The 20,668-nt window shown below is 45.2% G+C and overlaps 2 protein-coding genes across 4 annotated transcripts; one reads left to right on the top strand and one right to left on the bottom strand.

The window, feature by feature from the left end:
• Nucleotides 1-3,651: 3,651 nt before the first annotated feature.
• ZCCHC18 (zinc finger CCHC-type containing 18) lies at nt 3,652-7,039 on the bottom strand. The gene is given in 5 exon segments (XM_063601549.1): nt 3,652-4,607; nt 4,609-4,989; nt 4,992-6,068; nt 6,229-6,307; nt 6,501-7,039. Coding segments are annotated over 3 exon segments (1,212 nt in total). The 5' UTR covers nt 5,391-6,068; nt 6,229-6,307; nt 6,501-7,039; the 3' UTR covers nt 3,652-4,175.
• A 55-nt stretch (nt 7,040-7,094) lies between these two features.
• On the top strand, nt 7,095-20,445 carry SLC25A53 (solute carrier family 25 member 53). 3 transcript variants are annotated; one of them, XM_014343523.3, is made up of 3 exons: nt 7,113-7,189; nt 8,031-8,196; nt 14,226-17,066. In XM_014343523.3, the coding sequence occupies exon 3, from the start codon at nt 14,257-14,259 to the stop codon at nt 15,178-15,180; it is 924 nt and encodes a 307-aa protein (XP_014199009.1). In that variant the 5' UTR covers nt 7,113-7,189; nt 8,031-8,196; nt 14,226-14,256; the 3' UTR covers nt 15,181-17,066. The 3 variants fall into 3 exon arrangements, 2 of the variants coding, with proteins under 2 accessions (XP_008971316.1, XP_014199009.1); XM_008973068.4 differs by lacking the exon at nt 8,031-8,196 and having other exon boundaries at nt 7,095-7,189; XR_008622768.1 differs by lacking the exons at nt 7,113-7,189; nt 14,226-17,066 and adding an exon at nt 17,304-20,445 and having other exon boundaries at nt 7,196-8,196.
• Nucleotides 20,446-20,668: the final 223 nt, after the last annotated feature.

The raw sequence follows: 20,668 nt of genomic DNA, 5'->3' as shown, positions 1-20,668 counted from the left end.
CTGCCCCATTTCCATGATATTTGTTGCCAATGTTTCTCAGCTTACTGTTGGTATTTTATTTCTGTTAATGCTGTCTTCTGAGTTATCAGTCTTCTCCTTTATACTTTCTTTCATTACTCTTAACCATAGAAAGTTCTCTCCAACCCAGAGGTTTAACATGTATTGTGTTGCAGCTTTAAAAGGGGTTGCTTTTGAACATTTGATTCTTTTTATTCATTTTATAACAACAAAATATACGATTAAAGAAGAATTAATACATAATTGCATAAAATCTACATTTACTGCTCAAATGTATCTGGGATTCATATTTAGTGTCATGGGAGAAAGGAAATTGACCTTTTTTCCAATCAGGTAATGAAGTTCCCCCCAGCACCATGAATTGAACAATTTATCTCTCCTCCACTCATTGTTGCAGCTGTCTCCTCTTGCATACATCAAATTCAAAACCATTTGCACCAAAAGCATAGACTGGAAACTTGATACCTGAACTGAATGTGATAATGCAACTCTGAAGGGGGAGGGGATGGTTGCCAGGCAGCAGGAAGGATAGCTGCAACAAGAGGATGTGAAAGAAAGGTGGCCTGTGTCACACAAGTATTCCTTAAAGGCTGCATCCTTGTGTATGGCGCACAAGCCACTTGCTGCTATGATATTTGGCTAATTATGTCTGTTGACCTTGCTTTCCTCATGTATCATCTTTATATAATAGTAACACCTACCTCATGGGGTGCTGTGCACATGATGGCTAACTCAAGTAAGGAACACAGACTTTGGGATCAGTCAGTCCAGTGTCTTATCCTTGACTGTACCACTAAATAATTACATGACCCTAAGTACGTTTCCTAACTTCCCAGCCTGTTTCATCATCTGAAATATGTGTCAATTAATAGTAATTAAATTAATAGCAAGTTAGAAATAGAAAGTCATGCTTATCTTAAGGGAGTTGCTATGAAAAGCTAATAATGCATTTTAAAGGCTTGGCACTGGGTGCCTGGCATGTAATAAGCTTGGAATAAATCGCACTTGCAGTGATTTTAATTTTTATTGCTATTGTGGAAGGATCAGGAAGGGAAAGAATATTCGGCAAAAGACACTGAGAAGTAGGCATCAAAAAGATCTGGGAGAGGGAAACCATGAGACGGATGTCATGGAAACAAGGGAAAATAGTATCAAGAAGGAGGGAGATATTGCAAAAGGAGGTCATTCAAAGGCTGGTTTCTCCTGACAAGACAAAAGAGCAATTTTCATCTCTTGGCGACTAATGAGAATGAAGGGAGAAAAGAAAGGAAAAAACAATAATTATAAATGAAGGGTATCAAACACAAAATTTTTTAAAAGCCTTCTTTCACTTAACCCTGTAATCACTCCAAGTCTTCTATGTCTTCCAATTAGGGAAAATACATACTTCTTGAATAAAGGAAAGCCAGTGTGACACAAAATGAAATAAAAAGTCTCACTTTTGCATCATTTTGGTGAAGTAAAAATTTAGACAGTTTCAGGTTTACACAACAGAGGACAGGATGGGGGGGGGAAGGAAAGGGGATGAATTACACAGCAGGATTTCAAAGTAATGATCTTGAACCTCCAAGCTAACTCCAGTGAAAAGGAGGATGGGGGTAGGTGTAGCATTTATTCCTCTTTTCACTCTACCTGGTTTCAGAAAGAAATTATGACAGCATATCTAGGTAAATCATTCAATAGCATTTATAGAGTGAATTTGAGAAAAGGTGAGCAGCAAGTGGAACTATATTCTAATCTTGGAGAGATGAGTGGGCAAATCCCCTCCAAGGATAGACTTTGGGAGAGGTAGGGAGGAATAGGGGGCTGTAAGAGCCAGGTAGTGTTGGGGGACCCTGTGGCTTTGGGGGCTTGATGAAGCTGCCTCCTGCATGGGTGGTGGGGTCCTCTTTGCCTGTGGTGAGATGGAGGTGGCTGCCAGGAGCCAGAGGTGCCCCAGAGGGATGCAAAAAGTGGGTCTCTTGGACCTTTACTCCTGCTCAGTTCTCAGCTAAAAGGTCAGAGGCAGAGGGGCCCTCCCAGTCTACTGGCCATGAGCATTAAGGAGGCTGAGGCTTAAGGCCATCATGGAATGCGGAGGAGGGGGAGGTGGTGATGGGCAGAGCACATGACGCTGAGCCTCCATCTCCCTCCACCAAGAGGTGAGTGTGGCTCCAGGGAAGGGGAGTGGTGGTAAAGTGAGATTGTGATAAAATGGATGGAGCAAGGGGGATAGGAATGAGATTGCGGGGATATGGATGAAGCAGGGGGGATCTGAATGAGATTGTGGGGATATGGATGGAGCAGGGGGGATATGAATGAGATTGTGGGGATATGGATGGGGCAGTGGGGATCTGAATGAGATTGTGGGGATATGGATGGAGCAGGGCGGATAGGAATGAGACTGAGGATACAGATGGAGCAGGAAGGATCTGAATGAGATTGTGGGGATGCGCATGGAGCAGGGGGGAACTGAATGGGATTGTGGGGATATGGATGGAGCAGGGGGGTATGAATGAGACTGTGAGGATATAGATTGAGCAGAGGGGATAGGAATGTAATTGTAGGTATATGGATGGAGCAGGGGTGATAGGAATGAGATTGTGGGGATATGGATGGAGCAGTGGGGATAGGAATGGGATTATGGGGATGTGGGTGAAGCAAGGGAAAGGGCCCAGGGAAGAGCAGAGTTGGAGGTGATTCTGGAAGGAGAGCACTCCAAGGTGGATTCTGGGCCTGGCAGCCCCGGGAAGGCTGCATTGGGCTCCTTGCAGTGTGTGGCTTCTACTCCTCCCTGGGGGCCTCAGCCTAGACCCTTTTGTCCCCATCAGCCTGCTAGCCTAATTAGAGTCCCAACCTCCACTCCCCCTACAACATAGCCCAGGGTTCTGTGTGAAACCTGTGGGTCTGCAGTTTCTGCCAGGCCTCCTGTCCCTGTCACTGTAGATGGGAGCCCACCAGCTTGGCCATCATACCCCTCCCCCTCTCCCCTGTCCTCCTGTCCTCCACCTACATAGCTCTGTGCTCCTTTCCCTGAGGTGCCAGCTCTGGCTGCTGCACACCCTGTCTTGTCAGCCCAGGGACCCCCTCTTTCCTCCCAGGCAAACTCCCTCAGGTCCTCAGGTCTGCATTCATTTCACTCCACTCCTTGCCTTAAATGAAATCATTCCCCCTGCTCCTTGCCAGTTTTGACCTCTTCGTGAAGATAGGGACTACTGTACCTACCAGAAACTTGGGACCCTCAGGGATAGAGGTCACATGTCATATTTTATCACCCTCTAATCTGAGGTCAAGAGATGGGGCAGGAGTAGTTGTCCCTTCCCAATACAAACAGGAATGGAGCCTCTGGAATACCCATTTTCAATTTTTGTCCCCCCCCCCCCGTTCCCCATCTGATGTCTCATGATATGTTCAAGAAGAAAACATTGGAACATTATTAACTCATGGGTGCAGGGGTTGGCTCTATGACCTAGGAGACAGGTCAGTTGTGTTAAGGGGTTGTATGGGAGATATTCAGTCCATTTCAGCTTCCTTTCTCCTTTCCTATAAATGAGGTCGATAAAAACCCCTCCTCATGGTATGACCCCCCCTTATAGCTTCTATATTTAGTTTCATTTTTCTTTATCTTTCTAAAAGTAACATCACACAGAGACATGAAGTTAGATATTTATATATATTCATCGACATAGAAGTCCACGAGATACATTATTTGGTGAAAAATACACAGTATAGAACAGCACTTATATTTGGTCACTCTTATCTATACATATATCTATCTGGGTACACAGGTACAGGGAGATATCTGGAAGGACATTCACCAAAGGGCTGACAATGGTTACAAAAGGGTGCTGAGTTTCAGGTAATTTGTACTTTAGTTTTTGTATCTTCCTTTATTTTTGAAGGTTTAATGAAAAGATGCTCCTTTCATAAAAAGTATAAAGTCATCAAAGAAATAGACACATGGAGAATAGACCCTTAAGCCAGCAGAGAAGAGAGCAGGGACAGAGGTCACACCACTCCCCATCCACTGTGCTGGTATGCAAGACCTCTTCTCCTTCCCAAAGGAAAACTGCTTTGTGGATTAATTCATGCAGTTAGAAACCCACCCCCCTCTCCTGTTATTCCCATTACCAGACTCTGAATACAGTCAAGGACTCATTTAGGGCTGGACTAGATCCTTACTGTGGCTCAGAAGCATCACTGTGTTCTCCAGGGACCTCTTTTGACCTCTCCTCTGTATGTGTCAGCTCCTGCAGGGTGATGATCAGATTCTCAAAAAGCTGGGCCTTGTTGCTCTCATTGTCACAGGTTTCTTTTGAGTGGCCCTCCTCCCCACAATATGAACAGTGGGTTGTGTATTTTCGCTTCCTGGCTCTACGAATATTCCCAGGACCATCATTCTTATACCCAGAACCACCACTGGTAGAAAGAGACTGAGCCCCAGAATTGTTGGGGGAATCAATAAACAGCACTTGATCCAGAGGTCTGGCTCTTCCTCTGAAGGGAGGGGCACCTGTAGGTGTCAGTGAAGGGTACAGAGACACCACCAGGATCACATCCTCATCAGAGTCATCAAGGGTATCATCTATTTCTATCACGTTGCAGTTAACAGTCAGCACTGCTGATTGCTATTGGCTGGGCGCCCTGAAATGCCACAGGGCTGGCTGCCCTCTCCATTATTGGCTCAGACCTTTTCGGCAGCTTCCGTTTAATAAAAGCATCATCCCAATCCTCTTCCTCCCTTATCATCTTGATTAACTCCAGGAAATTGGGAAGCCGCTCCTGCTTATTTGCATACATCCTGAGAAGATGCTTAAGCCTGAAGCGCAGGTCCCTATTCAGCTCAGCGCCTAAAAGAAGCTGTTGCAAGCGAGTCTGGTTTGCATCTTTCTCAGCTAGGATGCCTGCCTGAATAGCATTCTGGAGCTGCACCTCTAAACGGATCACATAAAGGGAGGCTTTCTCCCCTTGTGCCTGCAGGGTGTTAAAAAAAATTTACCATGGGCAGTCACACTGCTTTCAGACTCCCCAAACACCAATTTCATTGCCCGCAAGAAATCTGCTACACTTAGGTTGGGGTTGGCCGCCTGAAGCAAACGCATGACCTCCCGGGCAGGGCCCCTAAGTGTTTTCATCAAGCGCTTGAATTTTTCCTCCTCAGACATACTCCAATCTGGCAGGACCCCATTGACTTGGATCAGCCAGTTTTCAAAGGTTTCTTTCCCCTGGGCTGGCACCACTCTTCCTGAGAACAACTTCATGTTTCTCTCTGCCATTTTGACCACTAAAGGACAGAGACTCCTCCCCAGAGACCTCAACATGGAATGGGCCCAAGGCGGCAAAGGTGCATTCTGCTGCCTGCTGTTACCCACACACGCAGTGATGCTAGCCATAACTGACGACGATAGGGTATCTGAATACAACAAGATGCTCGCGCTTTTTGGAAAAGCCTTATCTGCAGGATTCTCCAAAGCAACGTTCCTGGGCTGTGCCTGCCTTATATTTCAGTAGGGATTCTAAGGAAAGTAAAAAAGGTTAATAAGATAGTGGGCTGTGGGGAAGCAGTCTGCAGTAGCATTCTCTATCTTCCTGAATAGCCTTGCAGTGCATTTTATATCTGCCCAGTGCCTTAACAATACCCTGCAGGAGACTGGCAATTACAACATTCCAGAGCTAGCAGGTGTCCCTGGGCTAGTAGGTAGTTTTTCAGAGCCACATCCATCCCCTCCTGCCTGTACTCCAGGAGGGGCGACAACTGTTGCTTCTAATTCTAGATGACATAGTGTTGGGAGCTGATACTGGGCCCTCAAAACGGAACTCAATGGTTGTGTGTCACAGATTTATGGTAATAAGAAACCATTAACCTCACGGCCTCAGGTCTCAATCACACCCCCTTGTCAACGTTTCCCCCGTTATTTCTCAGATTCTTACATGAGCTCGGAAACTAGCGTTCGCCTTTATTTTACTTGCAGCCTCTGCAACAGGTGCCTGCCGTGAGAAAATTAGCCTCTGGGGTACGGCCGACTTTTGTCCACTGGGTGTCGCAGATCCCAGTCCTCAGGGCCTCAAGACTGTGCCGCGAAGGAGGGAAAGGAAGGGTTGGAAGCAGCTTCATCTGAAAACCTGATACCTCCCCTCCACCGCCTCCACTGTCGCCAGGCGGAAAATTCCCTCTCCCATCTTCTGAACGCAAGCCAAAGTGCCTCCTGCACTCCCGCTCATCCCCCTTACATTTCCTCCGGGAGACCCTCGCCCTACCAGCTCTGCAATCCGCCGCACAGAATTCAAGTTCGGATTCGGCTTTGATGACCTGCCAGGGAGAAAGAGACTAGAAGTTGGATAACCTCCCACCCTCATATTCCTTCCCAGGAAGAGATGAGGAGATGCAAAAGGGGTTCAAGACAGCTTGCGATCGTCTCCTCCCGCCCCTTGCCACCTCCCCGAACACACCCCGCCCCCGACACCCAACAACACCCCCGACCTACGACAACACCCCCACCCACCTTAATCCAGGCAAATCCTAAATCCTATCCAGTCGGCAGCATCCAGATGAACCACAACTCCTTCCTCAGCGCAACCAGGCCAAGGGAGTGCTCCATCCCCTGCCTCGCAGTTACTGATTCTCCAAGCCGGGCGCCGCCCAGTCCTGGCGGGGCTTCCCCCACCCCTCTCCGCGCCGGGCAATCGCGCGTTCTTTCTTTACCTGTGCTCCACTGGTGGGCAGCATGTGCTCCCGCGTCCACAGCTCTGTTTCGCCTTCCGGTCCCCGTAGCTCTGCAGGGGAACGGGATCTCTGGCGCCTCCTCGGCCGCTAAGCGACCCGGGGCTGCCCGACCTAGCGAGTGCGCACGACCGCCCAGCGAGGGGTAGCCGAGTCGAGGCAGCACGGTTCCCAAGGCAGCCAAGGCTGCGCCCACCCTCCAGTTCGGCCCTCCGGGCAGCCGCGGTTGCTTTCAGTCTCTGGCGACTGAGACAAAAGAGCGTGACGGGCCGGGCGACGCGGCCAATCAGCGGGGCGAGGGGGCGGCCTCGCCGCACAGCCTCCGGCCCCGAAGCTACTGCTAGCAAGAAGGGGGAGCGGGCCGGTTGGCCGGCGGGCCGGCGGGCGGGGGCTGCGGCAGACAGGCGCGGGAGGCGGCACGGCGTCAAGTGCAGCTCGGACGCACGGACTGGGCCCATTTCCCTTTCATCCGTGAGTTTGCTGCTACCCCATCTCTTCCCTTCTCCCTATCCCCTTACACCTCGGCTCTCCTCTGGGCTTTTAGACCGGATACCTTAAACACGAGGTGGGACAGAAACCAAGTGAACAATGAGAGTTCCTCCCCTTTGTATAGGGGGAAGCGGGGAAACAGCGTTTACTGAGTGCTTTCTGTGTGCAGAGGCGCCTGCATGGACATCTCCTTTCCTCCTCTCAGCAGCCGTGTGAAGGAGGTAGTAGTGTGCCCATTTAACAGGAAAGGACTGAAGCACCCAGGCAGTACAGTTAGGAAGTGCAGAGTTAAGAGCTCACACCCAAGTCACCATGTCTGACTTCAAAGGCTGCCCCTTGCCAGCACTCCTCTATTCTGTCAGATTAAGGGATAGTGGAGAAAAACCAAAGCCAGATGGGAGGACCAACTTGGGATTGCATAGAATTGGTGAGCAAGAACCATTATCTCCATTTCACAGATGAAGAAACTGAGCCAGAGAGAGACAGGTTACTAGTTTTGGCCTGTATCCTGCAGCAAGTAAGTTACAGCATCCAACCTAGCACCGTCTGTTGCTCTCTAGATGCTAATTCGTTGCCCTGCAGCGCTGCCTGGAGAGTATTTTTGCACAGGTAGTCTCAAACCATCTCAACAGCAGTCTCAATGTGATAATAGTGCTGAGGGAGGGGGTGAGGAGGTAGTGGGGAGAGGGCTGAGGGAAGATGAGGGCAACCTTTATGGTGCCCATTGTACAGAAGAGGAAACTCTTCTTGACACTTTTCTTTCTTTCATTTTTTTATTAATCTTTTTTTCTTTTCTTCTTTTTTTTTCTTTTTACACAACAAGCTGCCTGTTTTATAAAAGCAACATTATTTCTACAGCCCTTTGTGACCCCAAAGAGGCCAGGCTCAGAGAGGTAAAATGATTTGTCTGAAAATACAAGGTGAAGCCAAAATTTGAACTGAGTCTCTGAATCCAGAACTCATGCTATTAACCAAAGTGTGAGTACAAGGTGAGCTGCCTCAGAATCATTTTGGAGAGCTTGTTATAAATGTAGATTATTGGGCCTTACCCCTGGGGGATTTTGATGTAGTAGGACTAGGGGTGAAGAGTGTGATTTGTAGTTTTAACCAGCCCTGTAGTTGATTCTGAGGTGTAGAGAGATTCATGAACCACTTTTCTAAACACCACCACGTGATGCTGAAGGTTATAAGTAAATGGGCCTGCCATCAGTGTATCTGTCCATGGCATATCTGTCATGAAATGTAACTCCAGAGCACAGGTTCCTACCCGAGGTCCTTCCTGGAATTGTATGCAAAGAATCTGGACTCCGTACATTCTTCTGAGCCCACAGCTTTGCAGATTTTCAAATGGGTCTGTCATAATGTCTTCCTTCTTCAAGCCATGCTTGATGAAGAAGTGTGAGAAATAAAACCCCATTTAACCTAACCCCCAAACCACAGCTCTCTGTTGCTGATATAGCTCTTTCATTTCCTGGCTCAAGGACAGGTTGCTAGGTTGCCCTTCTGTGAGCTCTTCAGGGTACTTCTCCTTTGCTGGATTTGGCATCACTGGCCCCAGAGAAGGAGCAACTCCATGGAAACGGCATTCAGGGCTGTCCAAAGTGAATGGCCATGAAGGCAGTGGCTGGAAAACCTGCTCCATTTTTCCCTGACTTAGAGAGCAGGTATTACTTCCTTTATGTATAGTGTGGCTAGGAGGCTTCTGTGGGGCTTGTTCTTGACTCCTGATGTTTAGAAGCAAGTAAATAGTCTGATGCCCTTCCGCTGCTGTTGGCTTCATCTTCAGTCTGCCAAGGTACTTCACTTGCTCCTTTCCGCCCTCTTATTTACAACCCCAAGATCTAGAGTTCCTTGGAGTAAACAATAAAAATTTGGAGATAAGCACCTTCCATCTCAGGATCATGGTCTGTGGATGGAACAGTGGGGTAGTGGTGGTGGAGGCTGGAAAGTGTGGATGTATGGAGAAGGCAAGTTGCTCACCTCACACACTTAGGGGTGATGCTGGCAGTTGCTCTTAGGTTTCCTTCAGACTTTTGCTTCTGCTCCCCCATCCCGTGACATCTGACCCTTACCTCCCAGAAGAGTCTTGTTTAGTGTTTAAATTGGCTTCATCACCAAATTAGGTATTTGCAGCTGGACTTGGTAGGGATGGAATCACATAGGACCAAGAATAGATCTCAGTGCTCTGACAAAAATAATGACAGGAAATGGATTGTGTAAAGGTGCCAGGGTTGGGCTACTAGAACAAAGCGAGGGACTCTTCATGCAGGGATGGGGGTAGTATTTGCAACCTGGCTTCAATTGGATACAGGACATCCTATCTCTGGCGTCACATGTATGAGTGTGTTCCAACTGATGGCTCTAATGAGACCACATTTTCTAATTTCAACAAATAAACCTTAAAATCTTGAAGGTTTGGAGATAAGGCTTTCAGTTGAAACAATAATAGCTGCCTTTGGCTGCCTTCCTCCTTTGTGCCAGGAACTTTCTGTCTGTTATCTCTTTTAAGCTTCTTAGCAACCCTGTTGAGACAGCTATTGTATCCCGTTTTGCAGAAAGGGAAACTGAATTTCAGGGACATTAAGTAACTTGTGTCAGGCTTCACAACTTGTAAGTGGAGGCACTGAGACTGCAGGCCAGGGATGTCGAACTCCAAAGCCCATGAAAACTCTTCTTTGCTGCCTTCCAAACAAGCAGTCCAAAATGCATTCTGTAGATAACCCAGTTCATTAGACCAATTGCAGCCTTTAGAACAATTTAATTGTTATCTTGCCTTTATTCCTATTATCTCATTTTTAAAAAATGAAACGACTAATATAACTTATGAAGCAACTTATATACCAGGTGCTGTGCTAAGCACTTTCCGTACTTTGTCTCATGCATCCTTCATGACAATCATTTTACATATAAGGATACTGAGGATCAGCGAGATGATGAAACTTGGCCAAGGTTATAAAGCTAGGAAGTGACAGAGTGAAATTCAAACCCAGGGCTGCCTGTATCCAGAGCCCATCTCTGTGCCCTACAACACAATGCAGCGGAGAAGACAAATGTGGTCCTCATCTTAAATGGGCTTCTCTCTGTCAACCACAGCTCTATTTCCTTCTCACCACGTGGGGTAGGCCAGCCCCATGCACAACTCATACTCTTAAGCCTATGTGCCTTAGGCCACTTCCTCAGCCTAGAATGCTTGCCCTCACTCCCCTAACTAACAACAGCCTATTCTACTCTACTCAATTAAGGATTGAGTCATATGCCCCTTCTCAGGTGGAATAAATTGCTCTTGTCTTTTTGCTTCCACCTTCATTACTGTACCCTTTATTTTGTCTTTCTGTAGAGTTTAGCACACTGTTGACCTGTCTCCCAAGCTAGTTGACTAGATTTCTAAGCACTTGAGGGCAGGCACCAAGTTCTATTCACTCTAGCTCTATGGTGGTTTACCCACAATGATTTAGTGGATGATCAATACATGTTTGTGAGCAGACCAAAGGACTGGCTGAGAGATGCCCTGAATGAACAGACAAATGCATTCATTTGTGGCTGGATCCTGGGGCAGTCACACAGGCTACCCATGTGGACTAGACTGGCTGGGAGAGTCTGGAATCCTCTGGGCTCATTTTACTAGGCTGTAAACATAGGAGGCAGGTCATAGGGTACAGGTGATATCTGCTTAAGGCCAACTCTAGGTCCATTCTGTGGTCTATACTTTGAATTCATGTGAAGGGGCCAGGCTCTCCTAGATTGCTTATGTTGCACCTTCCTATTTGTGGAAGTAAGGGCTTCCCTGCCTCCCTTGGGAACAGAAGATTTGTTCCCAAATGCCCCTGTATCTGGTTATGGCTGTCCCGAGAGCATCCAGAAGGAGCATGCGTTCTGTGGAGACAGATAGTGAAGTCCAGAAGCATCTTTTTTTGATCCTTCTTATCAAGGCCACCATGTTATGGATTCTCAACCACTTTGTCTCATTTTATGTTATTAATCTCTGCCACAACGTTTTGAGGTGGATCTTAATACCCCTGTTTTGTAGCTGAAGAACCTGAGACTGAATGAAATGTCTTGTCCAAGGTCACACAACTAAGTGGCAGAGGCAGAATTCAGTCTCGGGTCTGTCTGCCCTTTCCAAAGCCTGGCATCTTAACAGAAAATACATGGGAGAAACACGAACTCCCCTCCCATAAAATGGAAAGGATTGGATTTATAAAATGGATTACATATTAAGGTTAGATGTTTCTCAATTATTGTTCACCTTTATTCCCCCAAAATGATTTACAAAAATGGCAGAAGGAGTTGGGGATTGAAAAGTACAATTCCTCTATCAACTATTGACCTGAATGCCCCAATATCACCCCCCTCTGACAGATACAGTATGGAGATGACTAAAAATTATTTTGCCCTTTCTGCTCCATTTACAGCTCAGGTGGGTAAGGCTCCAAGATGTCACTGAATTTCTAAAGGTCACACATCAAGTTGATAATAAAACTCACTTAGAATGCTGGTATCTCATACTACCCCACCTGCTTCCTGTCCTTTCTGGGGTAGGTGCGATAGTTGGGAGTCCTTGCACTGCCAAATCCTAGCCCAGTTTTCTTTCTGCTAAATCATCCTGCCTCATGGTGTCAGTGAACATGTTTATAAATGGTAGGGAGGAAATGGAACATTATTGCACTCTGAGGTAGAAGAAAGGATAAATATTTACTTCACCACCTGTCCTTATTTAGGTGAAGGTAAGACTTTGGAAAGAAGATCTTTGATAGGAGAGCTGAGGACTGTTGGGGGCTCCTGTAGATTTAGCAGCCTGGGTATCCGGGAGGAGTCCCCTTTGGCTCTGGAGAAATGGAAGTGGGGCTTCCAGGGGCCAGAGGTGGCCCAAAGGGATGCAAAGAGTGGGCCTCTTGAGTTTTTACTCCTGCTCAGTTCTCAGCTAAAGGGTCAGAGGCAGAGGGGTCCTCCCAGTGTACTGGCTATGAGGGTAAAGGAGGCTGAGGCTTAAGGCCATCATGGAATGTGGGGGTAGGGGGAGGTGGTTATGGGCAGAGTACAGGAGGCTGAGCCTCCATCTGCCTCCACCAAGAGGTGAGTGTGGCTCCAGGGGAGGGGCATGGTGGTAAAGTGAGATTGTGAGAAAATGGATGGAGCAAAGGGGATAGAAATGAGAATGTGGGGATATAGATGGAACAGGGTGGGGTTATGAATGAGATTGTGGGGATGTGGATGGAGCAGGGTGGTATGAATGAGACTGTGGGATATGGATGGAGCAGGGGGGATAGAATGAGATCGTGGGGATATGGATGGGGCAGGGAGATAGGAATGAGATTGTGGGGATATGGATGGAGCAGGGGGTATAGAATGAGACTGTGGGGATATGGATGGAGCAGTGGGGATAGGAATGGGATTGTGGGGAGATTGATGGAGCAATGAGATTGTGGGGATACGGATGGAGCAGTGGGGATAGGAATGAGATTGTGGGGATATGGATGCAGCAGTGGGGATAGGAATGGGATTGTGGGGAGATGGATGGAGCAGGGAGAAGGGGCTAGGGAAGAGCAGAGCTGATGGGAGTGATTTTGGAAGGAGTAGTACACCAAGGCAGATTCTTGGCCTGGCAGCCTCGGGAAGGCTGCATTGGGCTTCTTGCAGTGTGTGGCTTCTACTCCTCCCTGGGGACCTCAGCTTGGACTCTCTGGTTCCCCATTGGCCTGCTAGCTTAATTAGAGTCCCAACCTTCATGCCCCCATCACATAGCCCAGGGTTCTGTGTGAAACTTGTGGGTCTGCAGTTCCTGCCAAGCTTTGTGTCCCTGTCACTGTAGATGGAAGCCCTCCGTCCTGGCCATCATGCCCCTCCGCCTCTCCCCTGTCCTCCTGCCCTACACCCACACATCTCTGTTCCTTTCCCTGAGTTGGCAGCTCTGGCTTCTGCACACCCTGTCTCGTCAGCCAGGGACCCCCTCTTTCCTCTCTGGCAAACTCCCTCAGATCTGCACTGAGCATTCATTTTTTTTCTTTAGATCCCAAAATTCCTTCATATGTCCTGGCTTCCAAGTTGCTTCTCATACTAGCCATCTGCTTCCTGGCCTTTCTGGGGTAAGGAGCAATAGTTTGGGGTCCTTGCACTGCCTATTCTATCTAGTACAGTGGTTCTAAGCCAGGAGCAGTTTTGCCTCCCAGGGGACATTTGGCAAGGTCTCAAGATATTTTTGGTCATCACACTGTGTAAGTCACTACTGGTGCTACTGGCACGCAGTGAGCCGAAGCCAGGGAGCCTCTGAACATTCTCGAGTGCAGAGGACAAGCGCCAAGAATAAAAAATTATCCTGCCCAAAATGTCAATAGCACTGAGGTTAAGAAACCCTGCTCTATTATATAGCTACAGGTCTTCAAGGTTAGGCTTAGAAGTTGCCAGGTGCTGAGCCTTTAGGCACTGAACTTCCAGAAGCAGCTGCTCTTTCCTTTCCTCACTTGCTGGAGGGGGGCTGGGCGTTGCCATGAAACAGCTACAACTTGGGCAGGAATCTATGGAGAGAAAGGCGAGGGGAGATTCCCCCTCCCCAAATTTAATACCAACTTTTAGAGAAAGCATTGCACTTCAACTGTTAAATGCCTTTCTGCCTCTACAAGATAGTGCCAGATTTTTTAAAACAGAATAGCAATGTATTATTCAAGTAGTTTATAAAATGCACAGTTTCATGTCGTGAAAGTTGATGCATTAAGTTTTGGAGTCTTCCCCTCCTCTATTTCATGTTTTTCAGTCGTAATCCTTTGAATATTGGAATATTTACTGTGTCAGCAAAATACTGTAGTGGTGGCTCTGTCCAGAAAAACTGATTGCCTTTCTTTTAATTTAAAGTTAATTAATTCTTAATTTCTTAAGGGTGTGCTTATATATCAGAAACTGGCTCAAAGAGTTGCTTGTTTCCGTCGACCTGAGTTTCTTAGGGTTCATTTCTAATTAAGCAATGAAAATGCTTGCCAACAGAATTAATTGGTCAGTCTAATCTCTTTTTTTCCACCCTTGCCAGTTTCTTCCATCTGCACCCAGTTGTCTTCAGCATGGGGGAGCAGAACCACTCTCCCGGGAAGGAGCTTCAGCACAGGACGCGAGCAGAGGCTCCAGGAAAGGAAAGCTGGCATTCCCAGGCCTACGCCCTTGGGGCCGTTTCCAACTTTATGTCTACTTTTCTGACCTTTCCTATCTATAAGGTTGTGTTTCGGCAACAGATCCATGCCATGGCAGTGTCAGAGGCTGTGAGACAGCTTTGGCATGAAGGTCCTCAATACTTCTACCGGGGAATCTACCCTCCTCTTCTCTCCAAGACGTTGCAAGGGACTCTTCTGTTTGGGACTTATGATAGCCTGCTGTGCTTTCTCTCTCCTGTTGGGCCACACACCCTGGGACACCGCTGGGCTGCCGGGCTCATGTCTGGCCTGGTGGAGGCCGTGGCACTCAGCCCCTTTGAAAGGGTGCAAAATGTGCTCCAGGATGGTCGCAAGCAAGCTCGCTTCCCCAGCACCTTCAGCATTCTCAAGGAATTCAATTCTTATGGGCTTTGGGGGCGGCTGTCACTGGGCTACTATCGTGGTTTCTGGCCTGTCCTGGCCAGGAACAGCCTGGGGAGTGCTCTATATTTTTCTTTCAAGGACCCCATCCAGGATGGCCTGGCAGAGCAAGGCCTGCCCCACTGGGTTCCTGCCTTGGTGTCTGGTAGTGTCAATGGAACAATCACCTGCCTAGTTCTGTATCCTCTGATTGTGCTGGTTGCTAATATGCAGTCCCATATTGGATGGCAGAACATGCCAAGCCTGTGGGCCTCTGCCCAGGATGTGTGGAACACTCGGGGCCGAAAGCTGCTCCTGATCTACCGTGGAGGCTCCCTGGTCATCCTAAGGTCCAGTGTGACATGGGGCCTCACTACGGCAATCCATGACTTCCTGCAGAGGAAGTCGCACTCCAGGAAAGAGCTGAAGACTGACTAGCTGCAGAAAGTGTGGCATGGCAGCTTTGTTATTCTAAATCTTCCCTGGTTGGTTCTATATAGCTTACTTCTTTGGCTCGGTTGCCTAATACAGCCATCCTTTAGCATCTATAAACTCATTGCATGGGAGAAGTTCCCAACTACCAACCTGTTGAGCAAGGACAAAGCCCAAAAGTATTCCTTAGTCAAAAAGAAACGTTCACCCCAGTCTCTCCACAGCTTCAGTAGCCTCAGAGCCAGGAGGCCTTTAAATAACATGTAACCCAGATTAAGTGTCATTCCTTTAAGGAATTCCTTGGCAATAAACAGAAACTTAAAAAGATGACCTTACTTAGGCACTTTGAGCTCTGGGACCCCTCTAGGTGTCCTCCAGACCAAACTGAGTGGAACTCCAATTTCAAAGAACTATGCTTGACTCTTAGGATGGGAATTCCATAAAACTTCTCAGATGGCTACATTTTCATGATATTGTTCACTGCCTCTACCACCACCTCTCACTTCTCAAGGCTGTGGGTCCTACTTTCAGGGTAGCAGCTGTGGCTGCAAATCCTAAATTAGGCTTGCATGAACTCGTCAGGTGCCACAAGAACTAGTGGGGCTGGAGATGGGAGTGAGAAGAGGCGTGGCCCATGGATGGAAAGAATAAAAACTTTGAAAGAAAAGATTTAATTACATGCAAAATAGAAACATTTGCTATAGTCTGCTTGGTGTTATCTGCTAGGACATTTCTGAGAGCAAGGTGATAACATTGCCTAGAAACCATTTGAGTTTCCCTAAGAAACCTGGAAGTGAAGTGACCATATCTCTTCACAGAAAATTGCATATTTTGTTGATGTGGTTAATGTAGTTACTATGACATAAAGATCAGAAATCTTAGCCTGTCATTCAGAGCCATTCAAAATATGGTCATCATATAACTTTCAACATATTGTCACTCCACTTACATAAACCCCAAACACTAGCCATAATGAACTATTGTTCTCTCCCCAGACATTCCATGAACTTTCCCATGGCCATACTTTGGCCCACACTATTCTTTCCACCTGCAGTGCTCCTTCTTCACGTGCCAGTCTACCAAAATCCTTCCAGTTCCTTGAAGCCCAGCTCAGAGGTCACCTTCTCTATGGAGTTCTTGATTTTCCCCAACTGAATGTGACATTAGTCTCTGTGATGCCCCTTTCTTTTTTTTTTTTTTGAGACGGAGTTTCGCTCTTGTTGCCCAGGCTGGAGTGCCAATGGTGTGATCTCAGCTCACTGCAACCTCCACCTCCCGGATTCAAGTGATTCTCCTGCCTCAGCCTCCCGAGTAGCTGGAATTACAGGCGCCCACCACCATGCCTGGCTAATTTTGTATTTTTAGTAGAGATGGGGGTCTCTCCATGTTGGTCAGGCTGGTCTCGAACTCCCAACCTCATCAGGTGATCCACCCACCTCGGTCTCCCAAAGTGCTGGGATTACAGGCGTGAGCCACCGCGCCCAGCCTCTGTGATGCCCCTTTCTAACAGCACTTCATACAGGGTACTGATTCCATTATGTCACTAATCTCATGTGACCCTTTGTTCTTGTATTCTTCAATACCTCCTACTAGACTGTAAAACTCATTGAAAGCAGGGATTTTTGTATGCATTTTAAAATCTTCCATTGTGCCTAGGTGCTCAATAACGTTGGTCAAATTATTGAATTGATTATCAAGCTGTGATATGGTATATCCTCAGGGTGCTGTCCCTTGTACATGACGATAAAGTTATTGACTCACTGTCAGCAAGACACATGCCTTTGGGCTGTGTTTTTGCTTTCTTTTAATAATTGATTTAGTTTTGTGCTAATGATAATGATGCTGCTACTGATAATAATAATAACAATAATAAAAATTACTTTCAACTGGCACATTTGATGAGTTTATATTACTGATGGCATGTTTGCTATTAGCACCAGTTCAGGAACTGAAATTTCACAAACAGAATCACACTGTACAACTGTACCATTTGTTTCAACTCTGGGATTTTCAGGATTTCCAAGATGACATGTGTTATAGTTTCCCCCTACAGATATCTTAGTAATGCCCTCCTCTTGCATCTCCTTACTGAACCAAATTTGTCCTCTATTTGTCTTACTTGGTTGTAGATTTAGCAGTGAGAACTTCTCACTGAATGCCACAGAAATTAAAGACATGGTTGTTGGAGGTATGATGTCAGAGAGCATTTGCCACCAAGGTTGGCAGAAAATGGCTGGTCCAGGAGAGCTGAAGATGAGCTTCCACATCTGCAGATCGGGATGTGTTGGGACAGTACTCAACTTGTGGATTCAAGGAAGTATGAACACAGAGTCTGCATAAGGAAAGGAAAAAGATGCATTCATCTCCCAAGTACACTGGTGATTTCCACTTATGTCACTCTGTCCATCCATGTCCCTTTCTTCATTTTAACTTCTTATTTAAAAATAATTTCAAACATTTAAAAATGTTGCAAGCATAAATAAAGCTTAAAGAACACCCATGTCCCCTTTACCCTAATTCCCCTATTATTAATGTTTCTCCCCATTTGCTTTATTATTTAAGTGTGCACTCTGTCTATACACACACAGGATATTTTTTCCCTGAACTATCCGAGAGTTGCATACATCAGTTTTCAATATTCCTAGATTCAATGTTTGTAGATCCAAATTATTTTTTAAGAGACCGTGTTTTATCTCTGACAATGGCACAGTTATTACAGAATATAATAAAATGAAAACTCACACAATATATGTGATATTGTGAAATATATACTTGGTCTTTGATCCTGTTTCTTGGCATACAACTCCTAAAATCCTTAGAATTTCCAAAGTGATATCTTTTTGTATGCTAATAATTGACTGATGGCTGGCAGCCCCTGGTTGCTTCAGGATGGGAACTGGTCACCAGGAAGACCAAGGCACCATTAGAGGGTTGGGACTTAACAGCCTCATTCCCGACCTCCAGGGAGGGGAGAGGGATGGAAGGTTAAGTTGATCACCAGTGGCCAATGATTTAATCAATCATGCCTACGCAATGAAGCTTCCATAAAAACCCCAAAGCACTGGGTTTGGAGAGCTTCCAGATAGCTGAACATGTGGAGGTTCCTGGAGGGTGGTGACCCAGGGAGGGCATGGAAGCTCTGAGCCCCTTCCGCAGTACCTCACCCTATGCATCTCTTCATCTGTATCCTTTGATATATCCTTTATAATAAAGTGGTAAACGTTAAGTATTTCCCCAAGTTCTGTGACCCTTTCTGGCAAATTAAACCCAAAGAAGGGGTCATGTGAACTCAAACTTGAAGCCCATCTGTCAGAAGTTCTGGAGGCTTGGATTTGCAACTGGTGTCTGAAGGGCCTGGGAAGAGTCTTGTGAAACCTAGTCCTCAGCTTGTGGGATATGATGCTATCTCCAGGTAGATTGTGTCAGAATGGAATTGGAGTACACCCAGCTGGTGTTCGCTGCAGAACTGATTGCTCACTTAGTGTGTGGGAAAACTCCACACATCTGGACATGGAAATATTCTGTGCTGATTGCCGTGGTGTAAGAGCAATGCAAAAAGTTTGGGTATTTTCCCCTCAGAGTATATTTTAAAGCTAAATTGCTAATAATTGCTTAAATTTACTATATTTGCCTTTATAAAAACTTTATACATTATGTATGTTGAAGCTTGAAGCTATGCAATTATAATATAAACATGGATTTACAACTAAAGCATGTTATAATTTAAATAATTGAGTTTTTCAAATCGGTTCATATGAAATCCTAGGCAATATTGTAAAATTATACAGACCTGTCAACTTTTTCTACTTAAAAGTTGTGAGCAAAATTTAAGGGCATAGTCGTTTTCAAGTAATTTTAAATGTCAATGTTAATATTTAGTTTAGTGATGTTAATGGAGCTATGTTTTCTGATATTAAAAATGAGTTTTAGGAGTTGAGACCAATAAAATAAGGAGGTAATAAATATCTATATCTGTTTAAACACATAAAATATACAATTTAACACTAAAATTACTTGGTATAAAAAGTCAAAAAAAAGAATAAAAAGCCATCATACAACACAATATATGCGTGATATATATTTTTCTCTAAATATAAACTACATCAGCTTTTATAAAGCTCAAGTTGAAATAATAACATTTTATGACAAATCATTATGTGGTATATTCTGACTTAATTTTGCGTTTACAATTTATTTTTAAACACTAAATGGCATTATAATTTTACTGGGATACCTATATATAGTGTAGTATATTAAAGTTAATAAAATAACGTTGCATATGAGAGAAAAAGCATAATAAATCAGAAACAATATAAAAAGCTTTCAGAAAAGATAAAAATACTGTATTTCTCTAGTCTGTTCACTCTCCAGTGTCTCTGGTTCTTTCATATCATCTTCCTTTCCTCAGATCTTTTAATACTCCCTCCCTCATCATTTCCAACTAGTGACCCTACTTTCTATTTCATTAAGAAAACAGATACATTCAGAAGAGAACTGCCAGTTTAAAGAACATTTACAAAGCCATCACCCATGTAATAACCAGCCAGAGCAAGAAATAGAGCCCTTTAATAACCTACTCTTCTCCCTCCACCACTGATGACACCCCTCCCTCCATCTTAGGTGTAGCCCCCATGCTGACTTTTGTAATAATAATTTCTTTGCTTTTGTTTATAAGTTTTCTTCCTTATAAGCATCCCTAAACAGTTTTGTTTTACAGATGTTCAAACATTAAATGCTTTTTAGACTTGGAATTGTGACTATCTTGTTTCACTCCACATTGCTTGTGAGACTCATTGATATTGCAGATAGCTGTAGTTGATCCATTTTTATTGTTGTACAGTTTACCATTGTATAAATATACCATGATTTATTCATGATAACTTTGAGGAACATTCTGATTGTTTGCAGGTTTTATTTTTACAGTTCATTAGTTTTATTGATGTATAATAATTGTATATGTTTATGGGGTATATGTGATATTTTGATACATGTGTACAATGTGTAATGATTAAATCAAGGTAATTGGGATATCCATCAGCTCAAACATTTATCATTTCTTTGCATTGGGAACATTCCAAATCTTCTCTTCTAGCTATTTTGAAATACACAATAAATTGAATACTGTGGTCACTCTGTTGTGGTATTGAACACGAGATCTTATTCCTTCTCTCTAACTGTATTTTTGCACCCATTAACCAATCTCTCTTCATTCACTCCTCTGCAGTACCCTTCCCAGCCTCTGGTAACCACAGTTCTACTCTCCACCTCCTTGAGATCAACTTTTTTAGCTCCCACATATGAGTGAGGACATGTGATATTTGTCTTTCTGAGCCTGGCTTATTTCACTTCACATTTCACTTCACAAAAAATCCTCCAAGCTCATCTATGTTGCCACAAATGACAGGATTGCATTATTTTTTTATAGCTGAATACTATTAAATCGTGTACATATATCACATTTTCTTTATCCATTTATTTATTGATGGACACTTAG

Source organism: Pan paniscus, chromosome X (assembly GCF_029289425.2).
Source record: "Pan paniscus chromosome X, NHGRI_mPanPan1-v2.0_pri, whole genome shotgun sequence".
NCBI classification, from domain to species: Eukaryota; Metazoa; Chordata; class Mammalia; order Primates; family Hominidae; genus Pan; species Pan paniscus.
This window is presented reverse-complemented; position numbering and strand designations above follow the sequence as displayed.